At 42.5% G+C, this 15,984-nt stretch overlaps 1 protein-coding gene across 10 annotated transcripts in view; it reads right to left on the reverse strand.

The window, feature by feature from the left end:
- Positions 1-6,268: 6,268 nt before the first annotated feature.
- Positions 6,269-15,984, reverse strand: part of Cd44 (CD44 antigen) — a 90,529-nt gene continuing 80,813 nt past the window's right edge. For all 10 annotated transcript variants that reach the window (XM_006498649.2, XM_006498647.2, XM_006498645.2 and 7 more), the window contains one exon: positions 6,269-9,465. In XM_006498649.2, coding sequence (XP_006498712.1) covers positions 9,261-9,465 — 205 coding nt within the window. In that variant the 3' untranslated portion in view covers positions 6,269-9,260. The remainder of the gene's footprint in view (positions 9,466-15,984) is intronic.

The following is a 15,984-nucleotide window of genomic DNA, read 5'->3' on the forward strand; positions in this document are numbered from 1 at the left end:
AGCCGTTCTCTCCTCTCTACATCTAGAGGACACCAAGTTCTGGCAAGGCCTTTGTGAAATAAAATAAAATAAAATAAAATAAAATAAAATAAAATAAAATAAAATAAAATAAAAAGCAGTAACATACCTGCCTACTTCCACACTCCCCAGAAAACAAGAGAGGTCCCTGTTTCCTCTCTAATAGCTATTTGAGTATCTGGGTGAGAAGACTAGGGTGTCAGCACTTCTGGTGTGAGGAATGAGAAACAGAAAAGCCATATGCTCCTATCAAATTTTGTCTTTTTGTCTCATTCAATTTCCCAGATATCTTTCTGATAGAAATGACTATTCCCATCTTACAGATGAGAAAATGAAGACACATCATTGCTAAATTACTTAAGATACACATCAGTAAACAAAGTATGGCAAAGTTGGGTTTGAACCCAGGGTCTGACTTTAAAGACGGTCATGCTAAAACTAGATGTTAGCTGCTTTTCCTGGAGTTTTTGCCATTTCTCCTCCGGGGGTGAGGATGGAGGAAGTGGTTTGGATGAAGCTGCTGGAAAACAGCAGTCACCACGTGATGAGGTCAGCAGTCTGGAAGCCTGAGGAGGGTGGGATGGAAGGGGCGGGAGATGGGGAGCCCTAACAAGCAAACAAACTACTGGTGTTGAAGACTAGATGTCAGCAGAGGCAAGAAGTGGGGCCCGAGGCCAGGGTGCTGGATCAGACTTCCTAACTCTATGACCCTTTGCGTGGGCCACCATGGCACAACTCCCCACACTTCCACATGACCTGATCCTCCTTCTTCCAATAAATACAGCATCTAGGAGGTGTTTATAGGTTTCTAAATAAACTCCTTCGTCAATATAGCCTACATGGTACATATCTTCACTTATGCTTCAGGAAGACTCTTTGACTCCCACAGAGAGCTCTGGAGTGTTGGCCTGGCTTATAAGGTTTGAAAATGATCTCTTAATATCAACAAATTCAAGTTAACAAACTTATGACAATAGGCAATGAGACAGGGGAAGTCAGAACTCCAGCATAACTCTACCACTTTCTACTTGGGTGGTTTGGAGACTACAATATACTTCTCTGTGTTCCTAGCTGACTCATCCATTAAAAATGGGATAAGGATTTCTTCATCACTAGTTGAATGTATAAACACAGACATTCATAAGTGATCAGTACTAGATAGTAACTTTGGAGGCCATAATTGAGCTGGGATGTTTGTTCCCGTTTGGAGGTACAAACACAAAGCCTGTTCTCAATAAGTTTGCCAAAGTGGAAGAGAGAGGACAATGGGGAAACTGATAAGATTGAACTATGTTAGTGACAGGTGGACACGGTCAAGGCGGTACTAGGAAGGGGGAGTGCGCTCAATCTGAGTAAAGGTGGGGTAAGACACTTCCTGAGGATGACATCAAAAGCCACAGCTTGGTGCCCAATTTTGGTTAATGTGTAGCCACATCTTGGATAGGCTGATATTTCATCAAGGATACCAGATGTTTGCTTTGGTGACTCCTTGCTCTTAGGTCTTGCTTTGAAAACAAAAGCTCTTCTGTGAAAATCAATGAGCTTGCCTCACAAGGTGCCTTAGATCTTTAAATAATATGGATATAGTCACCCTAAGTTAATAACCACACAATTAGGGTCAGAGTTCAGGAAACAAGAAGGGATGGGGAAGGAAGAAACTAAAGACCTACTGTATAAATGTTGACATGGCAGGTAGGAATTCATGTGTGTATGTTTGTTTGTGTGTCTGTGTCAGTAGGTGTTGTGTACTCATGCATGTGTGTGCATATGTGTGTGTGTGTCTATATGTCTGCGTGTTTGTATTGTATGAATGTGTTCCTATGGCTGTATGCACCTATGGGAAGACCAGAGATTGATTTCAAAGGTTCTTGACATCTCTGATTGTTCTCCACCTTGATTTTGAAACAGGGTCGTTTACTGAACATGGAAGTCCTTTAAGCCAGGCCGTCTAACCAGTGAGCCCCAGAGATCTGCCTATACTGGGGGTCCCAGAGGTTGGGGTACCTCCACATGTGGCTTTTTACTTGGATGTTGGAGATGTGGACTCAGGTAGGCCCTCGTGCCTGGACAGCAGATGGTTTATTGAATGAACCATCTCCTCAGCCTTGAAATTAACATTTTGAGAGCCTATAACACACCAGATAACACTAAGAACCTTACCTAATACCCTAGCCGTGGACACTTTTCCTGCCCACTCTTTATTTCGGGTGATAAACTACAACTCCAGTTATTTAAGAAATGTAAGCAGGATCCGACTGCTAAGTAGGTGAAAGAACCAATATTAAAAAACCCAGCTTTTAGTCCTGACACCAGTGCTCGTGATCTTTATAATGCTCTGGATACTCCCAAACATACATACTTGCGTGTGTCTGCTCCTTCTTCTCCAATAGAATGGCATTTATGAATTTGTTCATGGTTTTCCATGCTATGTTACTGCTATGGCCTAAATGGTGTTTCTGAAACAAAAACATGAACATAAACATAAACATAAATATCAGAGGTAGCCTTAAGCCATGAAAATCTTTCAACACACCCACTATAAACTGTTTGTACTAAAAGGCCTTGTAATTGGTCTCCTCCTGTCTCATTCTTTGGAAGGTATCTTTATAGCTCTTCCCACTGGAAGACAGAATCAATCAATCTCTCTGTGTGTCTCTGTCTCTCTGTTTCTCTCTGTCTCTCAGTCTCTGTCTCTGTCTCTCTCTCTCCTTTAAATCTAAGTTGCACTTGGGTTTGGGCTTGGCCAAAACAATATGGTGGAATCATACAAAGTTAGTTTTGGGCTTTGACCACTAGGAGCTATGTAAGCATTCATTTTCTTTCTAGGTCCCTGCCAGGCCTATACAAGCCAGCTGGTAGCATGTGAGATACATATGGAAACAATCTTGGCATCCGAGATGAAACCATCCTAGACTGGCAGTGTTTCTCCAAGCAGTTTATCAACAACATAAACATGAATGAGTCAACTGAGCCAGCCCAGATCAGCAGAGAGACTGAATCAACCCTCAGACTTGGGAGAAATACGTTAATGTTTGTTATTTTAAGCATCTAATTTTAGAGCTCATCTTACTGCATCGGCAGTTAGCTGATACAAGCAAAATGTGAATCCCTTTTTAATTAGGAGTCAACAGAGGCAAACCATGTATTTGTTCTATTTTTAGTCTGTTCTCTAATTTGGACTGATTTCCCCCTAGATTGGATGGACCATCATCCCCTGGGATCTCCTTCCGCCATTTAAAGAATCCTCTTTATTTCTTCACCCTCACATCTTTCTTTTCTTGATAGCATTTAATTTTAGGTAGAATGCATTCTTTGGGGGTTGCCTGAGAATGACTGAATGGGCTTGGATACTGTGCATATCTGAAATTCTCCTCTTATCCATACTTTGTATCATAGCTCAGTCAAGAGTCTAGCCTGGAAATATTTCCCTCCACATTTTCTTTAAGTATAGTTAAATGAGTTTAATTTAACACAGGCTAAACAAAACACTTTCATGATGTTCATTTAGTTCAAGGTAAAACTTCCAGTGGTGTATTCTTGAAGGCCTACTATTTACTGTTAGAGTTCTAGGGGCCCTTGGTTTTGGAAGGGTTCTACAGGTGCACAGATTTTACTACTCAGCCAGGGTTAGTGTAGTCTGTGGGTTACAAGTTATTTTTCTTGGAAATACCCAAGTCTCTGGGAAGCTCTTTTGAGGGTACACTCCATTTGGCAAGCTTCCTCTAGGCTGGAAACTTTCATTCTCCCGTGTCTGTTGGCCTTCTCTCTTCAAAGATGACAAGTGAGAAGTCTGATTCTTTTGTGATTTTTTTTTTTTGCTTGGTTTTATTTTTGAGATAGTGTCTTTCTTTGTAGCCAAGGCTGGCCTATCAGACTTATGATTGTCCTAGCTGTTTTGAATCTTGCGAGCTGGGATAATAAGTACATAATATCTTATCCAGCTCTACATTTTTTTTTTTTGTGCAGGCCCTAGTTTGACGCTTGGTTCTATAAATAATGCTTTTTCTTTCTAGAAAATACAGGATCATCTTTTGCCCCAGGATGTTAAAAAAGTTAAAGACAATAGGACTTGATGTGGTTTTGTCTTTTATTAACACATACCTGGTCCTTAGTCAAATATTCATATTCATAAACTCTAAGGCATTTTGTGTTTTGTCTCTTACATAATCTCCCCTCTCTACCACCATAGTTTTCTCTTTCTGTGTTTTCTTGCGATTTGCATGTGAGATTTCCTACCAGAGCTCAGTCTTGGTGATGCCCATCTCTCTGTTTCCATTTGTCTGTCACTACCTTTGTAATAACATTTCTTCATCTTTATCTTACAAACCTCCTCCTGGGCTTATCTTTAAAATCTGTCCTTTCACATTTGAGTGTGAGAAAGGTCCATCTTGAGACAGTGAGTGTCCTTTCGTCCCTGAGTGTTCTGTCCTTGTTTCGTGCTTTGCCTGTTTTCTAACGGAGGTTGCTAATGATGGTTTTTGTTTATTTGTTTTATTCCTTCTCCAAGAATTGTTTCTGTCTCTTCCAAGTGGCTTTATCGTATTTGCTTTAGTCCTTGTATTTTGATGCTAGGTGCTTTCTGCAAGGGCTTAGTACCTCTGTCTCTTGTTAATGTAGAAAGTGAGGCATAGAGAGCGGGTGCCTGATGGGGTCTGAGAGGTGATTCTTACTGAACAATCCCTGACAGTTTCCCTGGGGGCTATCATATGAATCTCTTCAGACATTTTTCCAGGCTTATAAAATTCCCTAGAAAGGCTGAACTTCTTGAAGGAAGCAGGACTCTCTGCCAGTGTTCTGAGAGCCAAGGAAAGAGAGAAGAGAAGGCCAGGGGATTTGAGCATTTCCATATGTACAGCTTCTCTCTCTCTCTCTCTCTCTCTCTCTCTCTCTCTCTGTGTGTGTGTGTGTGTGTGTGTGTGTGTGTGTGAGAGAGAGAGAGAGAGAGAGAGAGAGAGAGAGAGAGAGAGAGAGAGAGAGATTTATTTATACTGTTCACTGTTGCCCTTAACTACTTCACCTTCTCCAGATGATAGGTAGAATTCTGCTTCTCTGTGGGGAATGTGAAAACACCATAAACTAGGCTGCATTGAGCAGGGGCAGGGGCTGGGGTTCCAACTGCCCCTTACAAAGACTCTAAGCTCCTCCACTCCCTCATCTTTTGCAGGATAGCTGATTCCAGAGCCTCTGTGGCACTCAACTGGTAATTTTGGTTATTTTTCAACTCCCCCACAACAGACTCAGGATTGAACACTTGCAAATTTTTCAACCAGTTACCATTTAACCATGATGCTTCAGCTTCAAAGCCACTGCTGTTGTTTTGTTTCTTCTCCCAAGCTCCCTTTGAGAATAGCTCTCTATTTCTGTAGTGCCTTTCTGTTTAAGAGGGAGTCTGGTGTATCCTAGCTGGACCTATTTCACAATGTGTCTGAGAATGACCTTAAACTTCTGAGCCCCGCTCCTACCTTCCAAAAGCCGGGATTGGCATGCACAACCAAGCCAATCTGTGTAGTGCTGGGAATGGGTCCTAGGCCCTTGTGTATTCCAGACACACTCTCTCTGTAAGCTCCAGCCCTAGTGTCTCTTCATAGGGGTTAAGAAGCATTCCTCATGGAATGAAGGTATGTTTCCTGCTCTCTTAAACTGAGGGACCTAAGGCAGCTCAGGAAGTCACACTTTACAGCATCTAACTCATTTTAGATGGCTCTGAACCACAGATCTCCTGTGGGAAAGTCAAACTCCCTCAACACTGGCCTCAAGTATGGAAGCTTGTGCAGATGTTTGTTTGTTGTTTTGTTTCTTAAGGGGGAAAAAAGATGCAACTCTGGTGGTGATACACACCTGTATTCCCAGCCCTTGGGAGGTAGAAGCAGGGTGATGAGGGTCTAGGGCTGGGGCAGTGAGTCAGTGCTTAAAATGCAAGTGTTCTGAGTGGAGAACAGGCTCCCAGAACCCATGTAAAATGTTGGGTGAGCTTGGTGATTCACCTGAAACCTCAGAGCAAGCTGGTTAGCAAGAGCAGCCATATTGAAGAGCCTTAAGTTTGATTTAAAGACCCGGTCTCAAAGAATAAGGCAAAAAAAAGCCATCAAGGATGACTTCTGATAGCAACCTCAGGCTTCAACATGCATGTCCACTCCTATATGTTTTTTATATGCATGCAAACATGCACTCACACATATGTACCGCATACACACACACACACACACATACACACACACACACACACACACACACACAAATGGCAAGGTCATTTTCGGCTACATATTGAATTTATTACCAGTCTGAGCTCTATGAGATCCTGTTTCAAAAATCAAACAAACAAAACAAAAACACCAAAGAAAAATAGGAGGGGGGGGCTATAAAAGAACAAAACAAAACAAAACAAAACAAAGGATGCCAGCTGCCTCTGACTTCTTCCATATTATTCAGACATCCAGACAATCACTTTCTGCCCCTCTCCACTTCCCAGACCCTTCACACCAGAGACCCTAGGTTCCATTTTTTACAACCTTTTAATATTTTCCAATACACACTTTCAATCGGGTAATGTACACATCAGGTTTTCCTCATTATTATTAGTCAATCAATAAATATACAAAAACTGGAAAAAGAAAGGGGGGGTCTCTGAAAAATCAAAGGAACAATAGAAAAACTCATTGTACATACCTAAGCAATTGGCTATATTTGAAAAGTCAACACATAGGACTTACACAAAGACACAGTACATCATTATCATCATAGTGGGCAATCCCTGTTCTTATGAACATTTTACTTTTCCAAAGAAGATGGCTGTTTCTTCTACTTTGCTGTGACAGTCTTGGGTCGATTTTAGCTAAAAAGACAGTTTTTGGTGTTATGGATGTCAATATAAAGATTTTTAAAGGCTTTTCTGAAACATCCATTTTATCTAGCTAGAACATACAAAATATGGACATGAAGGTATCTTTCACCTCATTTGATTTTTACCCAAGGCAAAGAGAAGGAAAGCCTCCAGGATATATGAGAAATTTATAGTTGATGGCAAAAGAACACTTTAAGGGCTCCTAATACTTTACAAAATCATGGAGTAACTCAAAGTCAGATTGTGCTACCAGAATCATCACCACTATGGCAAGCAATGTCCTACCACAACCCAACTAGTGGACTTTTTTAGAATGGGTAGAGAATTATCTTTAGCTCTGAGTCTTGTATGACTCTTCTTGTGCCCTCAAAGGGCATCAAGGGGTCATGGAGAGCTTGACAGAGCCCTTTTATGACCAATCCCAGAGTGGCTTGCTGCATATAGGTTAAAGAGCCCCAGGGAGCCTGTTGTGGGTGTGGTAGGCCAGGATAGCTCTAAGGACAGGGGACATTCTAATACCAGTGGAGAATAGCCAAGAATCATCTAGTGTCTATTTGAACAAGAAAACCAGGTGTCTAAATATGGAACTGGCTTATAGTATTCACAGAGAAAGAGAAAGTCCATGAAAGCCATGGCTCTGGGGGAGAGATGGGCAGGGAAGGAGGGAGGCTAGAATATGAGTAAGGAGAGCTGAGGCTCAAAATTGTGCCAGAAAGTCCGTGTATCTCCTTTAAGGAACATCTTCACATCCACTTTTGATATAAACTCAAACCTGACTCAGGTGAAAATTTTTTCTCCTTTTTTTTTTTTTGTTTGTTTTTATTGGAAAAAAAAACCTACTAAACATATAAATTTAGTCAACAGTAAAAGTGGGACCCTTAGAAAGGAAGTTCCATTTTAGAGACAGCCTTATTTTATAGAGTTAATATATTCTACAAGATACCTAGGAAGATCCAGGAGCAATGGGACATCCTGGCAGATGAATGAACACTTGCCCAATATGTGAAAACTATGAGGGTAACAGCATTCTCCTTTTGCTAAACCATAAACCTGCTTATCTGATGATAAGATCCCAGTGGTGGGCAGTCCTGTGGCTTTTTGAGGGGTTCCCCAGGGAACTGATTCTAAGTACCAACTCGCTTGTGAAAGCACCAACAAACACAGCCATGGCTAGAGTGAGATGGGGGTTGTACATCACACCTCCTCCTCGTGGCAAGCTACTGCTGGATGTTTACACTTTCATTTCTGTTGGCTTCTCCTTTTATGAGAAGGCGCCACAAGTCCCCACCACAATGTTTTGTGAAATCACTAATAAGATCATTCTCTATGACACAGGACCACAAACGTTGTAAGATATAAAAACTTAATGTGTTCTTTAAGAAATAGAAAAGGGTGGTCACCAAAGCACAAAAGGGACTGAAGCTTGCCTACTCTCACTTCAGATTCTTGAACAGGAGAGAAACCCCTTTGAGAGCCTGGAATGAAAACAGTGCTCCTGTCCCTGATCTTCAATGAGATTGAGCTGGGTGAACCCAGCAGGCTCAGATGCTCTAGCATGAGCTTAGGAGGACCATACTAAGGCCACACTGATGTGCTACAAAGACTCAGACTTTGCTTGTTTAGAAACTGAAGGATCACAGCACAACGGGTCAAGATGGAAGATGGACCGGTACTTATTATGAATCAATTTATACCCTGTTATGCTTCTGATAAAGTAACCTAAAAAAACAAAACAAAACAAAACAAAATAAAACAAAATAAAAAAAAAAGTCATACTGAACAAAGGACCTCCAGGGTTTGATATTTCAAAAACAAAGATAAATAGCTTACTAAAGATAAATAGCATCACCCTTTGGGGATCTCTCAGAAGCATCTGAAAATTTTCCAGCAGAAGGGAGTCTATAAAGAGAGTATGTAACCAGTACACCTGATCTCCCACCCCGCTGGAAAGCAATGCCTAAGGATTGGACTGCTGGAGAGGCAATATGGACCCATTCAAATTTCCTCCCAGAGACCAATCTAGGTTCTGGGGAAAATCCTTAGCTGGTGGATGTTCCCTGGGACTTTGGGTAGGGATAAGGTTCAATAGGGACCAAGAATGTGCATTTGGTAGAAGCCTATGGTAGCATACCCTGGTAATGCAAGGCCCCTAGGAAGGAACTGGAAAAGTCAAATTCTTAATGGAGTATTATTTGGGCCCTCATTTCAGAAAGCAATGCTATTTTCATAAATTGGAACAGACTCTAAAAAAATGACATAAAATAAAAAAGGAATAGAAAATTTTATGCTAAACATAATCCCCAATAATAATAGTCAGTAGCACATTGCATCTGTGGAGGGTCCCAGCTCCCAGGAATGACGTCTCCAATCGTGCTGTCTTTTCAAGTTAATGGCGTAGGCACTACACCCCAATCTTCATGTCCACACTCTGCAGATTCCGGGTCTCGTCAGCTGTCATACACTGGTCCGGGGTCTCTGATGGTTCCTTGTTCACCAAATGCACCATTTCCTGAGACTTGCTGGCCTCCCCGTTGAGCTCACTGGGTTTCCTGTCTTCCACCGTCCCATTGCCACCGTTGATCACCAGCTTTTTCTTCTGCCCACACCTGATAAGTTTTAAAAACATCATATGAGAAAGGGTGCAGAAGTCAATCAACCAACCAACAATCGTTATCATGACCAGTACTGCTGGGGATAGCATCATGATCATCACCATAGTTTAGTGTGGTCTTCCTATGTGTCCAGAACTGAGCATGGTGCTTTCTCAACTTCATCTTCCTGACTCCAGAACTTCTTAAAGTGAGATTCTTTAGTTTAGCATCAAAAGGGAACTTCTCAGATGTGAAAATTATCTATCTAATCTATTGAAGAAGAAATCAGGAATATCAAGAGCTGGGCTCCATAATCTGAAGTTTAACAGTCTATATTTGCAGCTACTCTGGGGGCTGAGACAGGAAAATCACAAGTTCAAGGCCTTCCTGGACTACAACAATTAAGTACAGACCAGCCTGGATAACACAATGAAACCCAGTCTCAAAGAAGGCAAAGAAGACTGAGGATATAGCTCAGTGGTAGAGTACTTGCCTAGTATGGATAATGCTCTAGGTCAGTGGTTCCCAATCTTCTTAATGCTGCAACCCTTTAATAAAAGCCTACCATGTCAAGGTGACCTCAACTATTAAATTATTTTCATTGCTACTTCATAACTGTAATTTTGTTACTGTTATGAATTGTAATGTAAATATCGTATATGTTGGATATCTGACATGTGACCCATGTGAGTCATTCAACCCCCCTCCCAAAGGAGTCAAGACTCACATATAGAGAACCGCTGCTCTAAAGTCAGTCTCTGGTTTCTTAAAAAATAAAACAACCAAACAATAAACCACCATACTGCAGAGGTGTCTGCTCCAGCCTTTGAGAATCAGAAGTGTAGAAACCCAAAGCTATTACTACACCCTAGCCCCTTTAGAGTTGAAGAAACTCCCAGGGGCATGAAAATCCAACAGTCTTTCTAAGTCAACACACAATGAAAGAGGAAGGATTCAGACACTGATTCATCTGACTCTGGAGCCCCGGCTCTCCTTCCCTGTGCAGTGCAAATGTTTGTTTCTGGAGCATTATAACTCTGCAGCCTCAGATAAACCATGAGGACTGTGATTGTAAATCATTTTGATCTGTGTACTCAAGAAAGTTCCGCTACTTCCTCTTTCAGTCAACACTGTGTTGCTTTGTCAGTATTATTGCAGCTTGTGTGGGGAATAAGAGAGCATCAGTGCTCCAGAAGGGTGAGGCCATATTGACTCTCCTCACGGTCGGTTAACTTCCACAAAGTCCTGCAATAAGACATTTGATACCAACAGAAGATAAACCATTCGTGCCACTTTAAGGTTTCTTAGCAATGTGATTCAAGATTTTAAGGCAGGAGAAGGGCTTCTATGGTAAAGCGTGACTCTGACCTTGTCCTTGTGATTCTAATGACACTGCCTGGCCCCTCCCAGCCTGATTCAAAGCTTCCTCTTTGTTGTAACCTGATTGTTGTTGTGCCTGTAGCAGTTAGGTTAGGCTAATGGAAGCCAAGTCTTACAGCTTCACAGCTATGATGAGGGGAAATGGATGAACATTTATTAAATGCATGGTTAGCTCTAGGCAAAGCACAAGAAGTTGCTATCACCCCTCATTAAAGTGACAATCACTTCCATTTTACAGCACTGAGAAATGAGGGTCAGGGCACTTTTAAGGCTTGCTTGAGGTGACAAAAGTAAGAATGACTGAGACCACCATACTCAGCCCTCAAGTTTCAAGATTAGGTGGCTGTGCTCTGCCTGGTTCTGTCCATGCTGGAGGTTTGGAAACAGTATGAAACTGGAACGGTTCTCTTTGCTGCAGGGTATTTTGAACTCTAGAGACAAATTGTCTATTATTTGTGATCATAGGCTCTTCCCTGTAAGACTGCCAAGGCCATAAACTTTAATCTCTTGTTTGGGGAATATATATATATATATATATATATACACTGCCTCAACAGGAAGTAGATCCTGTATCATTTAGCATAGGTGTGAGTGGGGAAGGGTAGAAGGGAAGATACTTCAACCGTGGATGAGGGCTGGGAACACCACCAACAAGGTCCATACAGACAGCAGGGTGTGTGGCAAAGAGCTTTCAAATGCTTAATGCAGCTGTGTAGCCTGAAGCAATGCACTTGACTTCTCTGAGCCTCAGCTTACGTGCTTGTGAAATCAGGCTGTTAGGACTGTCAGCCTCACAGGATGGTGGGAATTCAATAGACAGTCTACTGTTGCTATTTATTGCTTTTATGAATATTGTAGGTTGAACAAACTAAGGCCTTAGATAATCAGAAGAGAACCTAGGATATAGCAAGCATTCAAGCGCAGGCTGTAGTTAATAGAATGGAAGCCATGTGACATGAACTCGAATGGTTTCTTTGGCTGCTGTCACTGTAACTGTCCTCACAGGAATGATGGCATCCTATAGAGAACTTTATTCCCCTCCTTTGGGCTATCAGACCATTGTAATAAGGGACACCAAGAAATTAGAATTTCCTAATATCATACTTGGGAAAAGCAAAGCTGAATCTTGGTGCAAGCCAGAGGGGACCTTGTCTTTGGGAGAAAGATTTCACATCTTTCCCACAGCTTTAACAACTGCTGTGCCAGACAGCCTGGAGCCCACACGATACTGGGTCAATGATAGGTGGGGTCTTGCCATCACTGAAATTGCTTAGCTGCCAAACATCTTATCCTCTATTTATATTTCATGTCTGGACTCTGGAGCTGGATTTGGGGAAAGGATTGTCAAGGTATATCTTTCTTTGTTCCTCTTCCCAATGGTCATATTGTCTACCTTTTCTTTCTCTGCTCTGAATCGACTTACCTGTTTAACTGGCCTACTGAGAATGAGTGGCAAAGCCTGCTTGTTAAAGCTGCCAGAGATCAGGCTAACAACCCCAGCACTCCACCTGCCTTCCTCTATGCATTGGCAAGATAACTCAAAAGCTGGAGGCGAACACTGCCTGTATTATTCCAAACTCTCAGGTGACCTAGCCTGTGTTCTTAGAGGAAACTTGCCTCGCCTAACTAAGTCCCATTTGCTTATCAACCAGATTGCTGAGAGGTAGGATGAAAAACAGCAAAGTGCTTGTCAGTACAAAAATACGTCAATTCACGCAGGCAGGACCAGATTGACGCTATTCCTCTAAGTCAGTTGTTCTCAACCTTCCTAAGACTATAATACCCTTTAATACAGTTCCCCCATGTTGTAGTGACCTCCAACCATAAAGTTATTTCTGTTACTACTTCATTTCTTCATAATGTAATTTTGCTACTATTATGAATCGCCATATCTAACATGCAGGATGGTCTTAGGCAACCCCTGTGAAAGGGTCATTCGACCTCTGAAGGGGGTCACAACCCAGGTTGAGAACCATTTTTCCAAATGAAGGAACTGATTTGGAAGTGTGTCACAGCAGACAGGTAGACATGTTCACTGTGTTGACCCACTGACCTCTAGATTTCTGTCCCTATTATCAGTCTATGTTCTTTCAGGAAGGTTGCTTAAGATTATTCTAAGAAACAGTGGAATATCAAGTGCTCTGGGCATTAATAAGCACTTTTAAGACCATGTTTAAGACTAATCCGACATTTTTCCTTTTCCTTAGTTGTGGTTTTCAGCACAGAAGACGGATGCTGAAGAGGTGTTTGTAAACCAGAGGTTGAATCCAAGAGTGGTGTCTGATGCCACACTACACACTACATCTGTTATCTTTACAGCTGCGTCTAAGCGACCAGATGTCCTTACAAAAACTCATCTCATCTTTGTCTTTTCCTCCCTTGAACTGCAAGCTCCACAGAACACACAGCAAACACAGGAAAGGAAATGAGCCAGCCCTGGACTTATCCTTGAAGGGGAGGGCAGACAAGGTGGGCACTGGATTCAGATAACATACTTTTAGAGCATCCTGGAGTTGATCTCTACTTAGACAATAACTTGGCAATTGATTTTATGGCTTTTCTATCCCCAAACCCCTTCAGATGTTTATGCAGATACTAGAGATGTGCTATCCAATATAGTAGCCACCAGCCACATGTGGCTATTTGTTTCTTTGTTTGTTGGACCTATTTACTTTGAGACAGGGTTTTGCTATACACCTAACCTGGTTTCACACCCATGATTCTCCAGATTTAGCTTGCTAGGATTACAGGTGTGTGCTGCCATGCCCAGTCTTATGTGCAGTTAAGTTTAAACAAAGAACAATTTAAAATCCACTTCTTAGAATTTGCTTTAACAAACGCATCCTTGTGATTAACACTCTAGCTACCTCCAAGCGCCCAAAAGAACGATTTGCTATGCTGCTCTTTTCTCTATGGATGTGCAGCCTGGACATCTCCAAACCTGTGCTATTACATGCCCGCCCTTCAGCTCATATTATTTCTAAATAAAAATTTTTCCTGAGGGGGAAACATCTTACTTCTGTGATAGAATGAGTCTAAAGTCACTATGATGGTAGCTTAGAGAGTAGACATGGACCATGATTATCCCTGGAGGAAGTCTCATGGATGGCACTCTTCTAGGATGCAGACCCAGTTCAAGTGAGCACCCATCAGACTAAGCCTGACTACTACACAACAGAAGGAAAAGCTTACCAAATCATGGAGATTTATGACTAGGCAAAGGTTCCTTAAAAATATCATCATTCTCATGAAAGGGAAGGCTGACGGGGCGTGCTCTGCACAGCTAGCATAGAATCTTTTGAGACCAGACCTGAGTTTGGAAGCTTTCTTTGGCAAGGCCCTGGAGGCTTTTCTCCTTTCCAGACACATCAGATAAATTCTTCAAGGGGAAGGTGCCTAAGGGCTGCTACTGTTGTGCCTCATCCAATATCTCCCGACACAACTGGCTCCTGATGCAACTTGCTCTTCTGGGGAGCACACAGAGCTCTAATTCAGGCTCCTGGTTTCATGAAGGCAGCAGGCAAAGCTGGTGTGATCATGCCAAGGGTGGGAAAAGTTGAGGAAACCATGGAGCACTCCCACCATCAATGATTGCTTATTTTTATTTTATATGCATGGGTGCTTTGCCTGCATGCATGCATGTATACCATATGTTTTCCAGGTGTCTTCAAAGCCCAGAGGCGGGTAGCAGATCCATGGATCTAGGGTTATGAAGCCACCATGTGGGTGCTGGGAACTAGACATGGGTCCTCCTCTAGCTAAGCCATCTCTCAGATGCCCATCCCATCAGGACCATTCAGATGCTGTGACTCTTGGAGAACTTTGCAATACAAATGCTGGGAGTTAGTATCTCTGCCTAATGCCACCTCTGGTTCAATGAGCACAAAGGGTGTCCTCAATGATAGCTCTGTGTGTTTGTGTGTGTGTGCGTGTGCGTGCGTGTGTGTGTGTGTGTGTGTGTGTGTGTGTGTGTGTGTGTGTGTGTATGTACACTCGTTCATGCATTTAGGTTTATTGGCTCCTGGGCATATGTGAGCATGGAGGCCACAGGTCAATGTTGGGTGTCTTTCTGAGTCACTCTCCACCTACTTTATTGAGACAGGTTTTTCCTCACTGAACCTGGTGCTCACCAATTTCACTAGACTGGCTAGCAGGCTCCAGGGAAAGACTCTTGTCTCTGACTCCCCAGTGCTGGGATTATGAGGTCACACCATCATGACCAGCCTTTTACATGGGTCCTGGGGGCATGAATCAGGCCCTCCTTTGTGCACAGCAATACGTTACTAACATAACCATCTTCCCAGCTGTCAGCCTGTCTTAGAACTCCATATATCTAAACCTCAAAACTGTTTTAGAGAAGAACGTGCTCTCCATATTCTCTCCTTCCTCATTAAAGCTAACAGCCGGAGATGCCTGCAAAAGATGCTTGTTGAATAAATGAATCCCCTCTGGACCAAACTTTCTTTGATGAAAATAGAGTTCCATATCTTTCATAAATGGAGTACTCAAAGCAGAAAGGCTCCTGCCTTCTAGCGGGATTAGAGATGGGCTATTAGCCTTAGGAACGCAGCACACATTAAGAGGCCCATGGGCTATTAGTTTTAGGAACACAACACACATTAAGGGGCCCATGCGGTCCTTAACCACTTTTCAGCAGTGTGGCAAATCTGTTTTCAATTATCAAATCAGGACACAATAATTTATGAAGTCCACGAAGCTGCTTTCCCGGTGAGAGGCTGGCTCAGCCAGCTTCTGCCTGCCCTGTTTGTGGGTTGCTAGGGTGATGGCTGGCCTGGGGACAAGGGGAGAGGAGGCCATGAGGTCCTTTCTCTGCTGCTGAGGAGACAGGGAGCCATGAGGGCTAAGATGCTACAATGTGCAAGATTCCAACTGCTCTCCAGGACAGCTGAGATGCTGAAGGAGGGGCCTCCATGCCAAGAGCATCTGGGACATCTCCATGGTGACATCTGCAAAGCTTATGGACTGTACATGTGACACATTCTAGGGCCTGAAATCAAAGGCTGATTCCAAAAAAAAGGAAGTTCATATTTAATTGAGCAAAAATAATCCAAGAGAAAACAGGGACGCCAAGAGGAAGAACAAAAGCGCTTCGAAGCACTTCTGCAGCTCCCAGATTTGTTTTCATGTAATCGT

The sequence above is a fragment of the Mus musculus genome, chromosome 2 (genome assembly GCF_000001635.26).
Source record: "Mus musculus strain C57BL/6J chromosome 2, GRCm38.p6 C57BL/6J".
Taxonomy (NCBI): domain Eukaryota; kingdom Metazoa; phylum Chordata; class Mammalia; order Rodentia; family Muridae; genus Mus; species Mus musculus.